At 38.6% G+C, this 24,162-nt stretch overlaps 1 protein-coding gene across 1 annotated transcript in view; it reads right to left on the reverse strand.

Moving 5' to 3' along the window:
- Window positions 1-24,162, reverse strand: part of LOC129102768 (cingulin) — a 60,186-nt gene that overhangs the window by 30,397 nt on the left and 5,627 nt on the right. The window contains exons 3-4 of the mRNA XM_054613037.1: window positions 12,839-12,952; window positions 6,469-6,572 (exon numbers count right to left, since the gene is read on the reverse strand). Of these exons, the coding sequence (XP_054469012.1) occupies window positions 6,469-6,572; window positions 12,839-12,952 (218 nt within the window). The remainder of the gene's footprint in view (window positions 1-6,468; window positions 6,573-12,838; window positions 12,953-24,162) is intronic.

Consider the following 24,162-nt stretch of genomic DNA (forward strand, 5'->3'; position numbering starts at 1 on the left):
TCACACAACCAAAAACACACACACACACACACACACAAACACACACACACACACACACACGCACACACACACACACACACTTTGCCAGCTATCAGTGTGTTCTGATTAGGTGCCTACGTACAGAAACGCGTGAATAGGGCCCCGTAATTGCTTGCATGTATGTGCCAAACACATTTCACTCCATAATTGCAGGTGAAAAAATGTGTGGGTGTTATTTATTTGTTTATTTTTTCTTCTTTTGCATTAATGTATCTCACCACTTTCAGCCCATCACATATATCATTTTCACTGTGTCGAGGTCACACCTGATGTATACACTGTTTGCGGATATCTATAGCACAAAGAGAACCCATTTCGATGGAAATCTGCAAATCGTTTCCATCATAGACAAAGGTGACGCTATAGACATGTATGTAAATGAACAAGCTACATATTGTTTGTGTTAACTATTTCCACATGCATATCTGAAATCATAAATAAAGTTTACTATTTGTAAATCATTTTTATGTGACCAGAATGTCACAATTAACTTTAATGAACTGAAAACACACTGTGAAAGGGTCAAGGTTCTAAAATATAAACACGACAGACACCAGACACCGCAACCTGTCAATCACAAGGTAGCCCCGCCCTTAAGCATACCCTGCTATGATTTGACTCTAAATGGACCATAAGTTACTAAATGAACATCATACTGTATTGAAGAAGACTTGAAACTAAAGATTGAGAGCATTAATCATGTGTACTGTGTTTAATGACGGAATAAATCATATGAGAAGTAGAGTCATTTTCTCATAGACTTCTATACAATCAGACTTATTTCAGAGGAGTTGCTCCCTGATAGCCATTAAGAGAATGCAAGTTTAAAGCCATTAAGAGAATGCAAGTTTAAGGCATTCATCATTTGTTTCTCTTTTTTAAGAACCAGAGGTTGCTGCCTGTTGCAAACAGGTGTTACAACCTCTGGTTGCAGCTTCTTCGTTGTGGAGATTTATCTTGAAATAAATATCGTTTTGGCTGGTGGTCGTACTGACATTTTACAGGCTCAAGGATTCATGGATCGACATATTGAATTAAGGGAGATAATCATCAGTTGCAGCATTATCAGTTAGAAGACGGGGAGTGGAAATGAAGAGCAAGAGGGGTGATGGAAAGTTATTGAGTACAAACAGGAGTAGAACGGGTCAGAAAGAGCAGAAAGTCTAAAGGGAAGACAATAAACAGATGAGGGGAGGAGGAAGAATGCAATGATGGAGCAGATATGTTTTGACAGGGTTAGCAGGAGGAAAGATAAATAGAAGGGGGTGAAGACAAGATAAATCACGTTTAGTTTCGTTCTATTACACAACTATCACAAAGGACAACGTGAGCAAATTATACAGAGAAAAAGAAAGTGAAAGATAGAGGCCTAAAACTATAAAAAAGGGAGGAATAATAAAAACTATTACTGCAAATGATTACCCTTCAGTGAAGAAGAAGAAGAAGAAGAAGAAGAAGAAGAAGAAGAAGAAGAAGAAGAAGAAGAAGAAGAAGAAGAAGAAGAAGAAGAAGAAGAAGAAGAAGAAGAAGAAGAAGAAGAAGAAGAAGAAGAAAGTTGGCAGAGTTCAGCTGGGTGATTTCCAAACTGCCAGTCTGCCTGTTAGTCTTGGCAACAAGCTGAATTCTCCTTGCGTAACCAGACCATAGACTGTTTCTGTCTATGTATGGTAAAATACCCCTGAAAACAACAGTCTGACCTCCTCTGTTCCCTTTGTGGGTTCATACTGCTGTTGCATCAGTTTGTCAATGACGATTAAAATATAAATATAAAGAATCCGGGTTAGTTTAGTTACGTTATGCTTTATTTTGCTACTGCTATATACCCAAATATACCTCATTGTATCTATCTTTAGGTCTTAGGTCTTTGAGATTTCTGCCTCCACAATACAATGGAGCGCCACAGAATTCAGTTTAAACTGCATACAGTACTGAAAGTTGGCATTTTAAAGTAACATAAAAAACTAAAATGACATGTTTTTTTAGTCTTGTTAATGTCAATCAAATAACTTTGAAAATTGTGATGGACATTTTCTACAATTTTCTGATCTTTTACAAACAAAACAGAGGCAGTGGCTTTGTCACTTTGGAAACATTCCAAAAACCCACATTGGAATGTCTTTCTAGCCTACTGAAAGAAATAGTCCTCCTGAAAACTGTAGTAGAGGAAAATAAGCTGTTTTGAGTGTCTTTAATAAGTAATATGCAGGTGTAAGGAAGTAGCCGAATAAAAAGGACATGATTCCTCACATACTGACAGATTTATCAACAGCTGGTCCTTTAAGATGCTTCTATTTGTGCATTAAAAAAAAGCACATTTTAGTTTTCTAACAGGAAAATCCTCATACATAATTGCTAAATTACTTGGAAGTTTAAGACATGGGTGTTTCCCCACCTCACAGGCTGGAAGGTAAATTGTCACTTCAACAACACTGCATTCTGGCCATCCTTCTGCTCTGAATACTTCCAGTAACTAAACCCAAAGTGTATTCATAAAACAGATTCATTAAAAAGTTGGAAGATTAACGTGACAGGAATGTTGGTCATATTAAGGGGAGGATTTTAATGTTCGATCCGCTGTTTCTGTACATTGACGTTTTTTACAAAAATACAAATGAAACAAAGCTTAATGAAAAAAAGTCATTTTATCTAAACGCGACGGATTAACGCATTTGCTCTACTTCTTGGGAATTTGGTTAATTTGTTTGAAATAAGATGAAGGAAGATACGACACTGAGGTTTCATAGTTCATATGGAAATGCCACATCTACCTTTTATTCAAAATGTTTTCCTTTTTTTACATTTAAGAGTTTCAGGGTTGGCGACGCACATACATTTAGCCATTTTGTTTGATATTTTGAAAAGCGATCACTGGAATGGATTACAACCATCAAAAAAACCGACTGTGTACATTATAATGCCGTCTGTAGTATCAGTTAGCTGCTTTGTAAGGATGGTAGAGCTTTACGTAATGCTTTTCATCCTACGCCTTACCTCGCCTTGTGTGAGAAAAGTTTGGTCTTAAAGAGCATTACGTCTGCTTTAGCTCCACAGCAGAGCCCTGAGGGTTACAACATGGTTGGGATTATGTTCTTACTTTTCACAATTCCGTGTTAGAAGACTTAAAAAAGGCATCGCCATCACCTTGACAAGAAACTGAACTAAAGCAGAGTTTTGAAAAAGTGTTCCAGAAGTTCTCTCCATGAAAGCTGCTTGATTTCGGCTCTATCCTCTTTTTCCCGCACAAAGCCCAACCCTGTCTTGGCTCTGACATTAACACTTAAGCTTCCCTTGAATCCAAGTAAAACCCCCAGCAAAATGAAAGCAAGGTGACGTCTTCTTCCAGTAAGCCAAGTGGATATCAAGTTGGGCAGGGCAAAATGATGGAGCCATGTAACAGTGTTTATTAAGAAACCCTCTCATTAGGCCATTGATCCAAGATGTAAAAGGGGGCAGACCATTTGGCAATGAGAACTAACGCTGCTGAGAAATAGGGGATGATTTCCTTGAAATTTGTCAGAATAATGTGCACGTTTCATTGTGTGTGTGCGTGTGTGTGCGTGTGCGGCAGGGTGTGTGTCTGCTGGCACACCTTGAATCCTGATATGTGTTTAAGCTTGTCTCTTCTTACAGAACCGAGACCAGTTAAAGTGTTGCTCTGCCAGACTGCCTGTCATGGCAGGAGAACAGAGAGGAGGAGCAAACAGGGTGAGGCAGCAGCCACCTACAGCGTCTGAACGTTTACTGTCAACGAGTCACGGGAACGAAATTGAGAAATTTACCAGAAACTTTCACTTTCTCATGTTTTATGAAACAGGTTACAACCAAGACTTTAGATCTATCCAAACGGTTTTCCCAGCAAGCCTGACGTCCGGAACCATTCTCACTCCCAACATGTAAAATACTGACTCTTGGTCAAAGCCCCTCGCCGTCTGATACCGTTGAACAGAGGCACCCTTTATGGTCTGTGTGAAAAGCTCCGGGCTTTTAACCAACTCCAATGTAAACCAATCAGCGTCATCATTAGACGGTCGGACTGATTGATGTAGTATAAATAGCGGGGTAGTCTGCGTAGGGTGGATGAGAGGATGGTGTACGTTGGATAGGTTAAACAAACACTGGACTTTCACCCAGGAGATCAATGTTCGTGTCCTGTGTGAAACAACGTCAACGGTGTATTATTTTACCTTAATTTTGTTACGTAACAGACGCACTTACTTTACCCTAAACCACAATCTTTTCCCTTAGCCTAAACATGCATGAGAAGTTTATTTTGAAACAAATAACACATAACAAGTTGAAACTTGACATGCTGTCCCTGACTTGTCCAAGACTGACACTGGAGGGGAAACAAGAGCCCTTTAGTTTGAAGGGAGGGACCACTGATCGATCATTTTATGAGAATCATTGTAAGGGATTATAACTATCAAATACTGAGCACAAAAAAAGAACTAGTATCTGGTATTCGAGTGAGCTGCTTTGTAGTCTCTGTCTAAGAGGACAGAGACTACTCTGTGTTAGAAGATCTTTAAAAGGCATATTTTTAGTAGGGTTGGCAGTAGCTCGGTCCATGGGAACTTGGCTTGGAAAACTGAGGGATGCCACATCAAGCCCCTGCAAGGACCAAGCAGGAAGTGGACAGGAAGTTTGCCTCGTGAGCGCTGCTGAGGTGCTCTTATTTAAATCAAACCTACAGTATGACCCATGTGTGACATACAGTATACATTAAACAAGTTAATCATGATGGTTTGTCTGTCATTATGAGATTTATGTATTGTAATAAATGTTCTGAACAGTCTAAATAAAGTCTGCTAACGCCAAAAGGGATGTTGAAAGACAGAAGTGATATATAGTTACAGTCTGACATTACTGTAACATAGAAGAACGCTCTCTAACAGTTCCACTCCGAGAGGGTAACATATATTCAATTTGAGACAAACATGATCACTGCTATCAGATCAGTATTTCATGGAACCAAACAAGGAAATAGAAAAACAAAACTAAGATTTGTTCATTCTTGACTTTTGGGAAAGAATACATATACACACACATAGAGTAACAAATAAATCTAAGCTAAGCTCAACGACTCACAAAGAGAGATTTACTGGAGACACACACACACACACACACACACACACACACACACACACACACACACACACACACACACACACACACACACACACACACACACACACACACACACACACACACACACACACACACACACACACACACACACACGATCCTGTTGTTTTCTGCGGCGGAGCAGAACCTGCTGCCGTTATGAGATACAGTAAAACTCCCACAACCGTGTTTCAGCTCTGTGACAAAACCCCACAAACCAGCACGAAGCTGCCTCCTACTCCTACATGTTCAAACACTACATGACATGGTCCCGATATATATGAAGACCAGAGTCCACTTTCACAATGGAGAAGTGAGGGTTTTGCCAAAACACACCATTCAAATCATATTTTGGAATATTTAGAATATTGCTTAGTTTAAAGAGCCAGGATTGAATAAGACTGGAAACAAACTAATTAACTAACTTATATTTTTTCAATGGCGTGCATTTGTATTTATTAGTATTACAGTCAATACCCTGACTGTATGTCCTGTTTGGAGAGTCAGTATTTTAAGAGCCATACGCAAAGAAAGTGTTCTAAAAATGTAATAAAAAAAAATAAAAAAAGGACAATTGTATGAATTTGTAAACGGCACCAGGGTTGAGTTACAAGCAAGAAACTGACCTTCACACACAACTCAGGTTCTACCCTGCTGAAGTGTCCTTGAGCAAGAAAGTGAACCTCTGCCAACCAGTCAAGTTGCAGTTTACATCCATGTTCGTCCAAAATGTCTCATCATCACTTCTTAATTTATCTTAATTTACCAAATTTGATTCAGTTCATTCTTCGGTTCGCGCAAAATTTTACGAAATTCTCTCATGGTCTTCCTGAGATATTAAAATGGGATGACGTGAGATCTGAACGTGAGATCAGAGTGACCTTTGACCAAATTCTAATCAGTTCATCTGTGAGTCTAGGTGGGCATTTGTGCCCAATATGAAGAAAGTCACTCAAGGCGCTCCAAAGATATCATAAGAATGAGACGGATGTGAGGTCACAGTGACCTCCACCTTTTGACCTTTGTCCACTGAAGTCTAATCAGTTCATCCTTAAGTCCAGATGGTGGGTTTGTGCCAAATGTGAGGATTTTCTCCTACAGGCGAGATGTCGCTTTCACATGAATGTACTGGATGTATATCAATACATACGTGTGTGTGTGTGTGGACAGACAACCCAACAATATAACACCTCCTCTGTGGAGGCAACAGACCAATGCAAAGTCGTAAAGGCTCGGTGTTCCCTCTAATATGTACAGTATACAGCAGCCTCCCTTTACCAAACACATAACATGTCAATGACTCACTGTGCGTGTATGCTGCTGAGCTCCTGCTCTGTCTGTCTCTGCAGCTGCTGGAGGTGAAATGTCAGCTCCTCACTCACAACAGCAAATCTCCACAGTGCCGAACCCTGATCACGGGAGAAGAAGAACTTGGTTATACGCCCTCTGGCAGCCATATTGAAGGTGTGGTATTGAGGTAATGGCTTTCCGGAAAGCAAACATTTCATGAACATTCCATTCTTTCCTCTTAGACACATTGCAAAAGTACGGCCTTTCCTGACTCAGCAAGATGCAGACAAATGTAAGAAAAATGAAGTAGAATGGACTACTAAAAAGCACTTTTTACTGGTCTTCCTAAAACTCTGCTGCTAGACTGCTAACAAGAAGAAAAAAAGAGAGACCACATCACTGCAGTCTTAGCTACGCTGCACTGGCCGCCTATAGCCTCCACAATTGATTTTAAAGTCCTTTTACTTAAGCTCTAAACGGCTTAGGACCGGCCAACATCACAGACTCCCTGTTCCCTCCATGTTCCTCTACAAGCCCTCAGATCCTCCACTGCTGGGTTTCTAGTTCATCAAAACCATTAAAAAAAGAAAATTGGAGATGCAGCTTTTTTCAGTTATGCTTCAAAATTGCGAAGCATAAGACATTAGAGAGGTAGCCTCTGTTGATGTTTTCAGAAAGCACTTAAAACATATCTCTTTCATGGGCTCATAGTTAGTTGCACTAAGGGTGTTTATCTTTGGTGTTATTTTAATACCCAGATAATTAAAGCCGTCTATAGCGTTTACAAATGGGTGGGATATTGTTGGTTTTCTTCTCTCTTGTTCATTTAGAAACATAATAGAAGATTTATCTTTGTTCACCTTAAAACCAGAGAAGCTACCAAACTGGCTGATCAACTCTAAGAGGGATGGTACTGATTTTACAAGATCTGATAAAAACACAATGGTATCATCTGCAAACAATGCTATATGATGCTCCAGATCCCCTGTCTTAATACCACAAATTGAAGGGTGTGATCTTATTGCTATTGCTAACGGTTCCAATGCTATTACAAAAAGTAAAGGTGAAATTGGTGAGCCTTGTCTCGTGCCTCGAAAGAGCTTAAACGGTTGAGAAATCAAATTATTAGTAGATACTACTGCAGATGAATCAACAAACAGAATTTCAACCCATCTACGAAAGTAGTCACCGAACCCAAAACGCCTAAGCACCTCTAGTAGAAAGGGCCATTCGACTCTGTCAAATGCCTTCTCTAATGAACAAACGCACAAGCTTTTACGCAACACACAGTTTCTGGTCGGAGTGTAGATTTTAATGAACAGATAGATTGTCTCGAGTGACAAGATGGCAGTGTCAGGGGCCCCTTCACATACATGAACTATGTTGAGAACTCTCCTCACATTGTGGAACCCCTGACGATTTTTAACAAAGCCATTTTGGTCTGTGTGTATCATGGGAGGTAGGGTGCTCTCAAGTCTCATAGCCAAGGCTTTAGCAATGATGTTTGTGTCAGAGTTCAAAAAGTGAGATTGATCTGTGGGAGCCACATTCTGTTGGCGGTTTACCTGGCTTTAAAATAAGCATGATCAAGGCACTTCGTAGCGAAGGGGGAAGGTAACCCTGTTCAAAGGATTCTGCATACATATCTAACAATGGGGCTATTCATTTTTCTTTAAATAATTTGTAAATGTCTATTGGGAGCCCATCGGGGCCTGGCGCCTTCCCGCCTTTCATGTTAAGAATGGCGTTAGAAACATCCTCTAAGTTCAGATCTTTATCTAGCTCAAGTTTTGTATCTTCAGGGATACAGGGAATGTCCAGTCTATCTAGGAAACTGTTCATTCCTAATTGCATTTATGGCTCTTTCTGAGTTAAGTTTTTTTATTTGCCAGGCTAACAATTTACCGGGTTTTTCACCCTGGTCGTAAAAAGTTTGCTTAAGCCTTATTAGACTGTTCTCAGCTTTTAGTGTGGAGAGCTCCTCATATTCAGCTTTAAGTTCAAATAAGTCTTGTTTAGTTTCTACCGAATTATCAATGCTACTCACTCTCTCTAACTCTCTGATTTTTGGGTCCAACTCGTTCATTTTCTGTTTGAATTTATTAAATTTGGAACTAGTGAAACTAATCATTTGCCCTCTAATATATGCTTTAAAAGCCTCCCACCTGATGGCCGCAGATGTTTGGTCTGTATTTATTGCAAAGTAAATGTCTTTATGCTCCCCCACAACTTTTATGAAATCAGAATCCTGTAACCATTTAGGGTGTAAGCGCCAACTAGAGGAACCTTTGGTTAATTGTGAATCGTTATAAAATAGTGAGGTGGGGGCATGATCTGATAAAACAATGCTATCATATATGCAGTTAGTTATATTGGGTAGCAGAGAAGTAGAGATTAGAAAATAATCTATGCGAGAGTAGGTTTTAAATGATGAGGAGTAACATGAGTATTCCATTTTATTGGGGTTTTGAATCCTCCAAGGGTCGCAGAGGTCAGATCTTTTATGAACTGTTGTATTTTCTTTCTACTTTGAGAATGAGAGGTGTCCAACCCAGATGAACAATCAAGCCTTCGGTCAAGAGTGCAGTTAAAATCACCTGTCATCAATACTTTACCTGAAAGGGAGGCAATCAGTAAAAATAAGTTCTCAAAAAATGAGGGATTGTCATCATTTGGTCCATAGATATTAACCAAATTAATGTCCTCTCTCAAAAGAGTGCCCTGTACCACCAAATATCTACCAGCTGTATCAAAAATAGTATTATTCACTTGAAATGGCACAGACTTGCAAATTAACACCATAACCCCTCTAGTGTGAGAGGAGAAACAAGATGCTAGTACCTGGCCTGGCCATCTCCTTCGCACCTTCAGTAAATCCTCTCTAAGTAGATGAGTCTCTTGGATAAAAGCAATAGATGAATCAAGCTGCTTTAGCCTAGTAATAACCTGTTTCAATTTAGTCATTTTAACCATCCCCCTTACATTCCAAGAAGTGAACTTTAGATTTTTGTTTGTAGTAATCTTAAACTAATGTTAAACCAGATTGTACAGATATTGTCTGCTCTATGTTGTAGCAAACCTGTTGCTTTGTTGTGGGAATTACAGTGTGCCCTTGTACAAAAGTTATATTGTAAAAACACAGACATACATGAAAAAAAAAAAAGAAATTCTGCCATAAACAAATCCCCTTAGCCATCAACACGAACAGACTTGACTATATCTGCTGCCAAAATGATTATTATAATGCTAAAATACTTAACATATTAGCATGTCAACATCCTTTTAGAGAGAGAAATAAGCGTTCTGACGATAAAAACCCACCCGAGTCTAAATAATACATCATCACTGATGGAACATTTGACTGTCTGCTGTTCGTTATGAGAATGTGCCCATATAACACTTCAGCTCCGTTTGTCAGACATAGCAACATGTTGAGAAGAGCAGTAAGAGAGAAGAGAGTAATGAATCACCGGCTGAAGGAGGAGAACGTGAGGGTAGAAAGACAGACTGACAATAGATCAACAGAAAGATAGACAAGAAGAGGTGAAAGGAGTCGAGAAGAAAAAGCAAAAGAGACACCGGAGGCCATTAGGAGTGAGGATAAAGTTGGATTAGATGACGTCTTATCAGGCTGGGAGTCTGAACTTGTCAAGTCGACAGAGCCCTTTCAGTGAACGGCTGTGTGCAGAAAGACAACAGACCGACTGAGTCATTCTGGCAGAACACGGTGGTCACCCTCCTCCTCCCCTTTGTCTGTCTCTCTGTCTGTGTCCATGTGACTCAGTCTGAGAGACAAGCTGAGGCCATGTTCACACAGCAGCCGTTGAAAAAGACAACAAAAAAAAACGGAGGTTCAAGGAGAACATTATACTTGTTTCAGTATTTTTTTTCCAGGTATTCACGCATGCTGTTTCGAACTATGTGTTTTTGCAGTGATTGCAGAATGCAGACATACTATACTATTTATGACCACTTATATGCCTAAATGCAATGCATTGTGGTAGTCACAACATGAGAATGAACCTGGCAGGACATTTTGCAGCGTAAAATTAAACTTGCTGTTATGCTCTTCGACAAACTGGTTGATGTAATGATGTACTTTTGCAAAGTCTCACAAAATTATGGTCAGCAAAAATAATGATTAAATATAAAAATAGATATATGTACTCTCTGCACCATGGATACGAAGACAAATGAGACAAGAATTAGCTAGCTAGTTCAACCCGTGGTTCGCTCACAGGGACCATCAATGAATAAAGTTTTGAGAGATTTTGAGTTTTGAGAGCTCCATAAACTATGGAATGGTGACACTGTTTCAAAACATGTCTTTGGCATTTTTATACTTCAAATTTTGTTTGATTAATCTGCTGAGGCGATATAATATGTCTGCAAAGAGCTAATATTGGCAATATTGTGCGAGTGTTTGAAACACTTTTAAATCATGACATTATGTTATTATTATTTTATTTTTTCTCTTGAATGTCGTCTATAAAGTAACCATCTCTCTACCACATGTCATTGCCAAAAGACCTAACTTGTACTAAGTACTACTTTTGAAGTGGGAAACCAGATTATTGGTGGAAATTTGTGTTGGCTGGATCTTTATTTGACTTTTACTCAGGGAAATGTCTCTTAATTGGATAATATCTTGTGAAATAAGTGAGGAATTGGTAAAATTTGAAAACTTTTTTCCAGTTTTACCATTTAGAGCAGAAAAAAAAAAATCAACCGGGAGGTCCAAATAAAACTGTTGCTGTGAGCATACACTCTTTTCCAGCCATCACACTCATTTCAGAAACTTTTTTGAGAGGAGATTTACATCAAACATGAGTCACCTGAGGCAAACTAACAACAAGTTTTGGCCTTATTTCTTAAGACTTCTAAAAAAATGTATTCAATAAAGTAGAGGAACACATTGGAGCTGTCTCTCTGAACATAGCCTCAAGAGAGACCAACAACGAGGGAAAGGGAAACGAGAGGGACACAGATTCCAGCAGAGAAATGGAGAGAAAGATCAAGTGAAACGCACAAAGAGAGTGCTGATGAAAACAAATCCCTTTTAAAAGCTGCAAGGAGGAATGCAGTTAAGGCAGTGTTGAGCAATTAGCCCTGTGCCCTCTAGCAAAGATACATGTTTTAAAAACATACGGTAAAAGAAATACAAAAAAAAAAAACATTCCAATGAGTTTCAACGTCAGCAAAGACAGAATGACACTTGATGGCTCTGCTACACTGGTGATAATCGTCTAACTGTTTTTACTGGAGGCGGCGTTTGTCAGACTCCAGTCAAGCTGCTCAGAAACTGATTCTGTCCACCTTCACTTACATTAGTAGTGATTTAACTCATTAAAGTGTAAAGTGTTTCCATAAAATGTGTCCACCTGGAAAATGTTGCCTTCATTATCCACGTTGCATTGCAGAGTATTTTATTTTATCTTGTCCCTGCAATGTGATGCACCCCTTTATATTTCATAATCAGTTAGCAACATCAATTATATATGATAGGGAACATTATAGAATAAAGACCAAACTGACAAAAAGGGTGTGACTCAGACAAAAGGTCGCAATTACAAATCCATCTGCTACTTCAGCACCACGGACAGAGCCGTGGATTTATCGAAACACAGCAGAGTTAGGCTGGTGATGTTTCAGGCCTTAGCTTCTAACTTGTGTAAATCCCAGTCAGATAAAGGGTCAAAGGGTCAGGTAGACAAGACAAACATACTCAACTAAACAACGCTGTCTGCTACTAGGGGGACTAAGGATGCCTCAGGGTTCTACTGAGCCACTCAACAGGTCTTTAGTTCCAGCAGTGCTTGGATCATGTTAATAGACACTTTTAAATGTGGTTTTAGCAACTTCCAGCTGTAAATCACGTCTCAAACGACTCTCTCTTTATTTATTGTACTGTGTATTAGAATTGGCTGTGTACTGTAAATGTAATGTTTGTATTTTTGTTTTGTTTCTGTATGAGTTGATTTGGTCATAAATTAGTTTCACCATTGGGGAATAACAAAGCCTCTTAATCTAATCGAATAGTAACAGGTATACTACATTTTCCTTCATACTTTGTACAGTCATTTGTTATTTGCAACTCCCTTTGTACAAGCTCTACTCCATCAATTCCTTTGCAGAGATAAATATTTGTTATTACTTAAGCACAATAACAATGAAATAAAAAAATATAAAAAATTATAATAAACATTATACATTTAATTTTACGGAAATTATTTGTTACCATATAATTTATTAATCTTTACTGGTTTGTAGGATTTAATCCACATTACATAAAAAAATAACTATATGATTATTTTTTTCCTGTTGTAGCACAAAGTATTTAGGCTTCATAAACATCTCAGTTTGTAATGATGTTTTCATAATTTACCTGTTGCTCCTCAGTGAAGGGGGATTGTAGGATGTGAACTTTGTCTTCTATCAGCTGCTGTAGTTTGTCTAGAGAAGCAGGAAAGTCCTCTTTGTTTCTTTGGAACTCTGGGGACTTTAAGGAGAGAGAGAGAGACAAGAGTGAGTATTTCATCAACTTTCATCACAGTAGCCCTTATACAGTTAACCTGCCTTATATTTCACAACCAGCAGCTCTGGCAGCAACCATCAAACCTCTGTGAATCTGATCCTGTTGGCTGCTGATGTAATGCAAACATCTTGATAAAAATATAATATAATTATGAATGTGAACTGTGGTTGTTGAATGTCATTCATCTGAAGGACTCCTCCTTTGGTTCTTGAACAAACTTTTTCATTTGTGTGAATTGGAGAGAAACAGGAAGGACTCCCCTCCAGACTGAGTTATGCTCCAGTGAAGCACCACAGTAGAGAAACCAACAGTGTACAATGTGCTTTTGGTCATTTGAGATTTTGGGCAACATAAACTAAAATGACTTAACATTACTGGAGGCAACAAGGGACTCTACTTATTGCCTAGGTTTATCCCTATGGCTCCTTAAGTGCAGCTGATCACTCACCATTGCAGTGAGTGATCAGGATTTTGGTATTAGAATAGTATAGATATAATTTATTTTTGTTTAATGTGTTTCTTTCAGCCTAAACCTTTTTATTGTGAAAAGTCTCTTATTGCTGTTGTAGTTTTTGTTGGGATTAAATGCCTCTGTTGTTTTGCAAAATTATCGTATCGACATTGGCATGGGTCAAAATAGAATTTGTATAAGTACCAGTAAAATGGAGGGACATTTTAATAATGCAATTGTAATCATTAGGTGTCATTTAAAAAATATATTTAAAATGTTAAAAACATTTTTAGAAAACTAATTTTCATGAACTGAAAACACACTGTGAAATGATTAAAGTTCTCAGACAAAAACACAGACAACTCCCAGACCGGACAACGCCGCTGTAGTGACCTGTCAATCACCACCTAGCACTGCCCTAAAGCATACCCTGCTTTATGGTCTATTTGACTCTAAATGGACCATCATTTACTAAATGAACATCATGCTGTTTTGAAGAAGACCTGAAACTAGATATTGAGAACATAAACCCATGTTTACAATGTTTACTGAGGTATTTAATCAAGTGAGAAATAGGGTCATTTTCTCATAGACTTCTATACAATCTGACTTCTTTATAAAACTTTTCAGACTGTGAGGTTTCTCCTGGGTCCCAACTAGCGCTAGTGGACTCTGACGTGTTCTTAAGAGCAATTGTGTTCTGGAGAAGACTTCCTTTACTGTCAGGTTGGGATCATGTAGAAATAAATCTCTCTGTAAATAAGGCAGAACCACAAAAGGGCTGACAGTTTGACAAAAAAAAAAAAAAAAAATCACAAAAAGAAAAAGTAAACTACATAAACTTAATGTTTCATCTTGTTGAAGCAAAAGCGGAGAACACTTTAAATGTGTTTAAGTTGGTTTCAGCAGAAAAATGTCAAAGTGCTCTATAGTATAGCATCAGAAATGTTCAACATTGTTCTGATGTGTTGTTATCCACAATACAAGTCTGCCTACTGAACAGACTCTGAGCTGGTAGGAGCTTCCCACCCACCACTGTTTGAAACCCACTACAGAGAGCCATTGTGAGGCTGCGCTGAAGCGGCTAACCCAGGTGGCTCCTATATACGGGTTTTATCTTAAAGGAAGAAATCAATCTTCATACATATTTAAGAAAAACTACAGATGGACAGCAGGCAATTAATTCCCTCACTCGCCGTATGAGTGGATTTATTCACAACATGAGTGGGCTGGGTTTCATGACACAGTGAGCCTCTGTTGTCTGATTAAATGCAATCAAAACAAGTCCATTGTGTTTTAATCCCTCTGAGAAAGATTACATGCACTGACAGGAGTTTGAGGGAGCAGAGAGTGGAATTCTAGCTGTTAAAAGGATGATGGAGGTAAGACAAAAAAAACTAAACAAACTAAACAAAGTCCTTTATTTGAAAAACAAATCTCATTATGAAGTAAAACAGTGCCTGATGAATGCTTCCTTTAAATTATCTTCTATGCTGCTCATTTGTTTCCCAGCAAACCGTAATTGGGAACACAAATTAATAGTGTGCAAATGTAATTTCTATGAGACAGGGTTGAACTGTCAGAGTAACATAACCTGACATTGTTCAAGGTCTCGAAAATCTAACATTCCTGTATTCATAGAAATGCTGCTATCTGTTTCACACCACAGTAGAACAAACCAAAAAATCCTTCAACCAACGGCGTATCCAAAAACCTCTAGACCTTGTTAAAAGTAAACGTGGCCCGAGGCTAGCTGCGTTTACTTTAGAGTAAGTCTGTCACAGCAGGACAGAGAGGAGTTTAAACAGCAGAGATACAAATAAGAGAACATTTCATAACTTTATGGATGAAACCAAGTTTTTGTGTCTTTTAATTGGATCTGTATATAGTCACAAACACAGAATAAAGCCTTAAATAGAACAAGTTGAGCAAACTTTTTCAATACTAAGACTGTAAAGGAACCACCTTAAGCTAACTGTTAAAATACCTAACTAGCCCATTGTTTCAGCATTAAAACTTTCAAAAAGATATCTCATGTTTCTGAAATACTCACTGCAGGACCTGGAGGGAGAGAAGTGTTCATGATGACGGACAGACGCAAAACTAATTTTCTGACTGAGCTCAGACCACCGGGGGGTTTCTGTGTATGTGAGTTACTGTGTGTGTTAGTGTGTGTGTTTTTTTTTTTTTTTTTTTTTGGGGGGGGGGGGCTGCACTACTGTGTACATGGAGATGACCCTAACTACAACCTCCCCACTGACCAAAATGGACAAGCGAGAGAGAGCGAGAGAGAGAGAATGTGAGTTTGCTGGTTAATATCCGGCCAGGGTTTGTCAGGGTTTCTGTGCCTGATTGATCAGTTTACTCAACCTCTTATTTGTGTGTGTGTGTGTGTGTGTGTGTGTGTGTGTGTGTGTGTGTGTGTGTGTGTGTGTGTGTGTGTGTGTGTGTGTGTGTGTGTGTGTGTGTGTGTGTGTGTGTGTGTGTGTGTGTGTGTGTGTGTGTGAGACAGACAGAGAAAAAAAAAAAGCTATGAATGAAGGGACGAGTCACCAAAGTGAACACCAGAAAACAAGATCAACTAAATATGTGGAGGAATGTGTCTCAATTCCAGACTACATTCATCATTTTCAACTCTTTACAGCCCCAATACCTTATAAGGAACTGAGTATAAACAAACGAACAGTTTTGGGACTCAGATATCAAGTCCAGACAAGTTGACGCTAAGGAATAATAAACCATGACTAAACCTGAGGTTGTGTTGTTGGATCACAGAGTTCAAGTCCTCAGCCCCCCGTCCAACCCAAATCACAAGAGTCCTAATTCCTACCCCAGGGTGTGTCTGGGTGGGGCCTGGTGACTGTGGAAGGTCGCCAATTCAGACACACCTTGATAAGCAGGCAGGTATGAGGAGGGCGGAGCCTCCTGCATGTCTGCAGCTCTCTCTACCCATTTGTTGACTTTTCTCTTTTCAGGCCTCGTTTCTGCTGTCTCTTTATCTAACAAATACACACACACACATAAATGATATGTAACAAGAATAAAAGTCTGAATCCCTCCACATGGTGCGATGTAGGTTGTTCTGAGGGTGTCATTAGCTGCTAAATGTTCCACTTTGTCCACCTACAAGTTGCTAACTTTGTCATTTATTTGACAATAGGCAGGTAGTCTTCAGTCAGTACTTGTTTAAAAAAAGCTGCCTGCTTGTAAATGTATTGAACAACCACAACAATGGTAAAATAGGAGTAGATGCAAGTAGAGCAGTTTTAACAGCTATTACCATATCTATCAGGGAAAATACATGCATATGTGTTGATTTGCTGTGCTTTCTGAACAGCTTTTACAATCAGCAGATGGATTTATTAGAAGTTTAGCTTTTGAAATCATGCCAAAAATCACATATCCTTGCTATCACAAAATAATTTTGTCCTTCCATTCGCTTTCACACCAAAAAAGAAACGCACCAGAGGTTGCTTCAGGAAGTCATGTATCACTTTATCATCTGCTGTCATTTGCTTAGCCGGTCTTCACACGGTTTATCCATAGATTAAAGTGTAGATATTTAAAAATATTTTTATATTTTATTTTCTATGATTTTTTAATCGTCTACATTTCATAAAAAAATAAAATGTACATGCATTTCTTATATGCAGGGGCAGAGTATTCCCAAAAAGAAAAAGAGAAATGGGCAAACATATGTGTAAACATTTTTACAAAATTATTTAAAAGCTGATTAATCCGCAAAGGTGAAAATCCAAACTGTTGTGAAGGTTTGATTCTGTTTCTAAAAGTTCATTTAAAATACATCAGATTTCTTCAGATCGCTGGACTAAACGTGTCCCATTCTAATGATCTGTCCATCTTATCATCTGTCCATCTCATCATCTGTCCACTACTCAGAGGTCAGAGGTCTGTGTACCTGGACTGTCATGGTAACCACACAAGTCTTGACTCAGCAAACAGATCTGTGCGTTTGTGTGTGTGGTGAAGAACAACAGGGAACTCCCCTCCCCAGCATGCCTTGCTAATGGCTCACTGTGGTATGTCACCTTGTGTGCTGGTGCACTTTGATCGAGCAGCAGCTTTGGGTTGGGAGGGAACAGCAGGAGACGCCCTGCAGACTCATTAACTGACCAGGAATGTTTCAACCTGACAGCCCTGTCTTCACTAAACACTTTCAAAAAAGATCAATGTTTACACAAATGTCACATAACATGAATTTCATGTTGTGTTGCTGAAGTCCGTAAAAAAAAAATATATATATTTTAAAAACTTAAACCTATTAATGATATATAACACAGGTTCCATAGTCAGTCACCATATTACACACTATTTTAAAGATTGTCTTCTCTTTTTTCATGAGCCCTTTTTTTTTGATAGCACTACAATAAAAACATGAATAAGTAAAGTGAGTACTCACAATTTTGTCTTTTCTAAAAAAAAAAAAAGAAAAACGGAAGTAATAGGGGTGGAACGTTACACAAAATTCACAGTTCCATATGCACCTCGGTTTTAGCTCAAAAAATACAAATTATAATAATAATGATTTTGATTTGAAGAATGGGACGGATGGACGGACAACCTCAAAACCTAATGCCTCCGCGCTGGCAACTAAAAAGTGCAAGGGAAAAATGTGAATGTTGGTTCCTACTAATATGTGATAACTATGGGACTTTGCCTCTGGCTGGTAGCACCCTTAAGGACTAATGAGATTTAACGCAAAGGTAAAAAGTAAAGCCTGCTATTTCCTTTATTTAGTGAATATCTAAAAAAAAAATTTTTTACCAGGCTGGAAGACAGATATTTTGACTATACTGATTTATTATTTGTTACACCAAAATGGTGAGAATAAGCTTAAAAGCATATTTGTGTAATTGAAATTGTGTTAAATGTACTGCAGCAACCCTTAGCATGGGCTTTCATGTGCTGCTACCTGTATAACAGCCTCCTGTCCTCTGCTTTTAGACTTTCCACCAGATGTTGGACAGACATTACAGACATTTAGACACTACAGACATTTGCCTCCACATACCTTTGGCCATATGGTGTACTTGATCTCTTTGGAAACTTTAAGATCTCCACTAGAAGTTAAGATAAAATGCTGTTGCCATGAGCTTGTACAAATCAACCCCTACATGTGCTGTCCCTCCCTTCATTACAAGAACAAGGTTTGTCCTACCTGATTAGTCAAACCTAAACTTAATTGTGCAGTGTGGCATGCAGCGCTCTTCGCTCTCTGTATAAAACAGTAGAACCGGTTTGTCTGTAAGTAATGATGCGGTGAATAAGCAACATATCAGCTCTGCTGTATTTGCTCCCCGTCTTTGCTCCGCCCCTGTTAATGGTAGCAGAGCCGAACCAGTTCCTTGGTATTTAACAAGTACACCGCTTGTAGATCACACCTCTCTCTCCACATTATCATTGTCTTTTAAGAATAGAACAAAGCAACTAGTTTCTACAGCCTCTGTGTTTCTGGAAAAGCACCCATACAGCAAATTTACAAAATGACCCATGTTGCAAATTTCCCCGCTGCGGGACTAATAAAGGATTATCTTATCTTATCTTATCTTATCTTATGTTGTGTTATGTCGCAGCCAAAGTAACTATTTGGTGATAATTTCCTTCTCAGGATTGTCATCTTCAGAATATAGAAAATGTACGGTACCCTTACACAAAAGTGGCAGATTTATTACATAATCCATAAAGGGCAGTTTTTTTAATAAAATGAGAAGCCTTACGGTAACATCACAACATCACTTCGTCCCACGCACATTGTGTAGACTAGACTGATTAATGCAATGTTTTCACTGCATACAGGTAATACCATAGGCTATTTGAGGTTTGGCACAACACAGCTCTCACCACCACCCAACCGCATCCCAACACACACACATTCACAGGTGTGCAGGGCTTGGCTAGCAACCTACTTACATTGATCTCCTCCCAAAGACTTGCCTCTGACCTGAGATTATTCAGAGAGACAGGCCAGCAGAAAGACCAACACAAAGACAGAGCAGGTAGATGGGACTTCAAGCATACTTGCAGAGGAAAAAAATATTCAAACAGACAGATATACAGTCATATAATGTAGCCTAGCATGATTATGTCTGAAAAGCAGCCAAATAATGCTATTGAATGCACGATTGTCCCCACCAGAAAAAAAATTACAGTATCTGTCCAAAAGCTTAATATGACATTTTAATGAATCTATATGCTTTGATATTAGGCAGAAAGTCTAGGGCAAATTTGCTAATTTAAAGTTTAAAAAATATAAACGTAGAATCAAATGTCATGATTATTATAATTTCATAACTCTCCAGCCCCATTGTATACAAAAAAAAGAAAGCCTGAAGCCAGACAAACGGTAGAAGGATGTGCAATTATGAAGACTTTAAAAATCTTTCTACTTTCTCAACTCTTTACTTCCATAACTAGAACATCGACAAAAACAACAACATCCACTCTCCAAGCAGCGCCGCTCCCACCCAGCACCCACCCAGCCTGCACCCACTCGGCCCTCCGACGAGGCTTAATGAGTAATAAGCACTGGGTGACCACAGTCTTGGAGTCAAGCCAACTTTCCCAGATGCCAAATTGAAGCCTGGAGGTACTGCATAATGCAAAACAACACTCATTAAAACTTGGAGGGGGGAAAAAAAACAAGGAGCTATAAAATGCAAAAATGCACTGAGATGCATTTCAGGAGATGCTTGGTGGCAGTTCTGAAATGACTGAGATGAATAATTAGGACTCTCAGGCGTCCATTAGCAGGAGAAATTACAAGATGTAGAAAATGGGTTTCAAAACACACTGATGACCCGAAAATCTAAACCGTTTGGCCTGAACATTATGTTAAGGTGGGGAGCTTTGGAGAAGGCTGATGAAATGGGATGAAATGCTTTCAGTGCAGAAACATAATGAGAAGCATTCAGACGAGTTCAGTGAGATAATACGCCAGTTTGCAGAAATTAGTGTATGTTGTTTGGAAAAGAGAATTTAAGAACTGCGTATAGTTTTTGTTGTTATTTTTGCATTCAGACCCACTTTTATATTTTATATTAAAATCCAGATAGCGCTCCGTGTCAGAATATCTTGTTAAAATCAGCTGACAACAACAACACTTCACTTTCCTGTCAAACTAAAAACATTTCAACGTGTGCAAATATGTAAATATGGGAACAGATGTTAAGATAATAGAAATTTTCAAATAGTAAAAAGCCAACATTAAACCGAGGACCACACCGTAGGCAAGTGTCATACGTAGTGTTTTGTAAGCATCCCATCAAAATCCCATGAATTATCATGTGTTCCTGTAGCAAACGAGAAAAACCATCCATCAAACGTTTTCCTTGATCATTTGTACTGCAATTTGCACACAAAAAAGGCAAAGAAAAGTTGATAACTATGCAGAGTAAAAGTGAGGCTCTGCACTGGATGAACTTGAATATTAAGTTATTGTGACTAGTGGCAAACAGTTATTATTATTAGTATATTAGCCTCATTTACTATAATACTATTGTGGCTAATTGGTACAGAGTTGATGAAAAACTCACAAACAATACGTTCATGGAGGCTAAAGTGGACTTTTTGCTAAACCACTGCTCTCTTGTTGAATCTTTTGAATAAGACCACTGGTACAGTAATTCAATAACCATAAATGTCTCTCTTCATATCGTTTCTGACATCTCCACCAAATCTGTACACAAACCATTTATCGGGATATTTCCTTGAAATAGTAGTGTCCCGGTGAATCAAAGGTATTCTGGGAAGTGCAAATGTCTCAGTGCCTTCAGCATTATGGCCTGAATTTTACAACTCAAATCAGCTGCAAGGGTAATATAAAGCACCATTAATCTGTTACGTTCAATGCATTCCAGGAGTTACTTCATGTAGACATGCTCCTGCTTCTGATTTTAAAAAGTACATCAAAACCAGATTTCATGTGAGAGTTAGTATTCTCTCTGACCTTCATGCCAGTGTAGTGATCAAAACACTCGGTCAGGTCATGATCTGGGCTTTCATTTGCCAGTTAATTCATCCACACAAACTAATTTGGAGATGGTTGAATGGGTTTATTAAGCTTTGACTGCGCTGTGATTTGTGCAGAGGATGCTGGGTCTGAGTAACAGAAGGGCCCCCCTGAGACTTTGTTAATTCAAAACTACAAATCCCTGGGATCCATTATTTGTCTGTTCAGCCAAGGGGGCTTTGTGTTATCACTGTAACTACTAGAGATGTCATAATACCAGTGAAATTCCACAAATCTGGACACCCAATCAATGCAATGTTAACAAAAACCCAATAAATCCTGCGTACTTTAACATATACTCATTCATTACTCTTTGCATACTTTATTTGTGAATTTATATTGAACCCTGGTGATCCACCTCCAGATTTTCACCAAAAATCAATTTTCAAAGATTTAATTTGAAAAATATCATGATAAAAGTTATTATTCACCATGGCCCAACTGTTATGCTTACTAAATAGAGCTTTAACTCATGATAATGTACTTTAATGCCACCTCCATTAACATTAGCTGTTAGCTCCGTTATTTAGCCAAGCAGGACTATGCTGCCAACTAGCTGTTAACAGCTAACATGAACTTCTTCTCATTTTATCACTTGGATGTTCACAATGTAGCATTATCAGGGACGACGACAGGGCGCTGTTAGTTCCAAACTATCATCCCTATAACCTACCGGTTCTGTAGAAAAAAAGAGTAAAATCACGTAATCAGAATTTTGGCATTGACTTGGTATTGAAGTATCAGTTCTGGTGACATCCCTAGTAACTACCCACTTCTTGTTGATTCCAAACACACTGTAAATGTTAAATGTACTATTTGCACTGTACTGGAGCCATGCACAAAACCATAGGTGAGTGGTCCCAGGCTAATAACACTTGAAAGGCCGATACATACAAGGCAAACTTTGGCTGCCAAGCCACAAAAGCTAACAATCGTGACTGACCCATTGTGAAACCCAGGGTTCTAGAGTACACTGTGAGACACATCCACACTCTGCAGATTTACAACGTTGTTGACTCACTTGATTAAAATGTAATTAAGTGACACATTTCATTCTCCAAACATGGGAACAGCTCAAATGCAAGTTCATAACCTGTCTCTACTTGCATTATTTCCTTCTCATGTAATCATGTAAGAATGCTGTTATAGTGCAGTATGTAGGGGCCAAAAAACAAAGTAATGTCTCTGCCTATACATAAAAGATAAGATAATACATTATTAGCCCTGCAGCGGGGAAATTACAGCAGCAGAGAGGATAGTGCAAACGAGAGACATAAGTAATAACACAGTAAAGAATATTAAATAAGTAAACTACTTTGAGGAAGTCAAAAGACATGGCATCCTCTTCACGCAAGAGGGATTTTTCAGAGAAAGTTTAGTTTCTTCCAAGTGGGACCAGATTACCACACGCCAACAGCCTGCATTTACAACTGATGGTTGAATTGCACAACACCACGATGATACTTACACAAAACAGATCATAGAATTTAACAAGGACATGTCATTAACAGGAAGAGTTGACTAAGTCAACACAAACACACAAATGGAAACGATCGGAAGTATGTGATGTCACCATTGCAGACAATTTTGCATGCCTGTGATAGCATGTCATGCCAAGGCTCACACCCTCATTCCTGACATATCTGCCATCTCCATCCACCTTCCCTCCTCTCCCATGAGTCATTGTTGGGTTGCACTTTGTGACATTATGACGCACTCAGACAGAATCTTATAAGCTTCCCATATTGGGCAAGTACTTGAATCCAACATGTGCAATGCTAATAACAGGTCATAGTAGGCTGCATTGTAACACTTTAGTTTTCTGTGATGAATGATTGAAGCCTTACATATCCTACCATTCAGGATGTTGAGTGATACTTGACACAATGCTAACAATTTACTGTACAGTAACACCCACCACTGTAATGCTAACAATTTAGCATTTAACAGTTTAGCACAGAAGGTGATTGCAGGTCTTTTAGCATTCACTGCGCTGACTTAAAGCAAGCTCTATGCTAACTCTTTAGCATGCAATGTGTTGCTTTACATTTTCTGTACCAACAATCACAGAACCCATTAGCTATCGTTCTGACAATACTTAAGTGACTAATGATCAATAAAAAGCAAAATCGACATCAGACAATAATGGGTTTTGAGATTGCATTTCGTTTAAATAGGATTGGTCAATATTACTCAGACTTAACAGAAAACAGAATGCTTCCAATACCAAAATCTCTTCGCATCGTAAAGATAATTGTAATCATGTCTTTGTAAAATGAATGGTACTTCCTCACGGTGCACAATAAGAGTGTTATTTTAATATATTTGATTACATTTCTACACAAATTGTTCCCAAACATTATTTTGGAAAGCTGTTTAAATTGGTGCATGCATCATTAGAACAGTTATTTAAAAAGTTTTTAAAGCTAATTGTAATCAGATAATATTTAATTTATGCCTGCAGGCAGATAATCAGACTTGCAAGAAGACAGAATGTCAAAACGACTTTGACAATTGTTCCTTTACAGACTAAAACTGTATAATAATGTGTTGTAACACATAGCGCAGTGACTAATGGACCGCACAGAGAGGCTTTTTTAAGAGCATTATGGGAACTTTCGCCTGCTCCACATTGATTTCAATGCATTAATGATTGATGGGCACCAGATGCCACCTCGGGGTGTTCCTCATACC

Source organism: Anoplopoma fimbria, chromosome 14, assembly GCF_027596085.1.
Source record: "Anoplopoma fimbria isolate UVic2021 breed Golden Eagle Sablefish chromosome 14, Afim_UVic_2022, whole genome shotgun sequence".
Classification (NCBI taxonomy): domain Eukaryota; kingdom Metazoa; phylum Chordata; class Actinopteri; order Perciformes; family Anoplopomatidae; genus Anoplopoma; species Anoplopoma fimbria.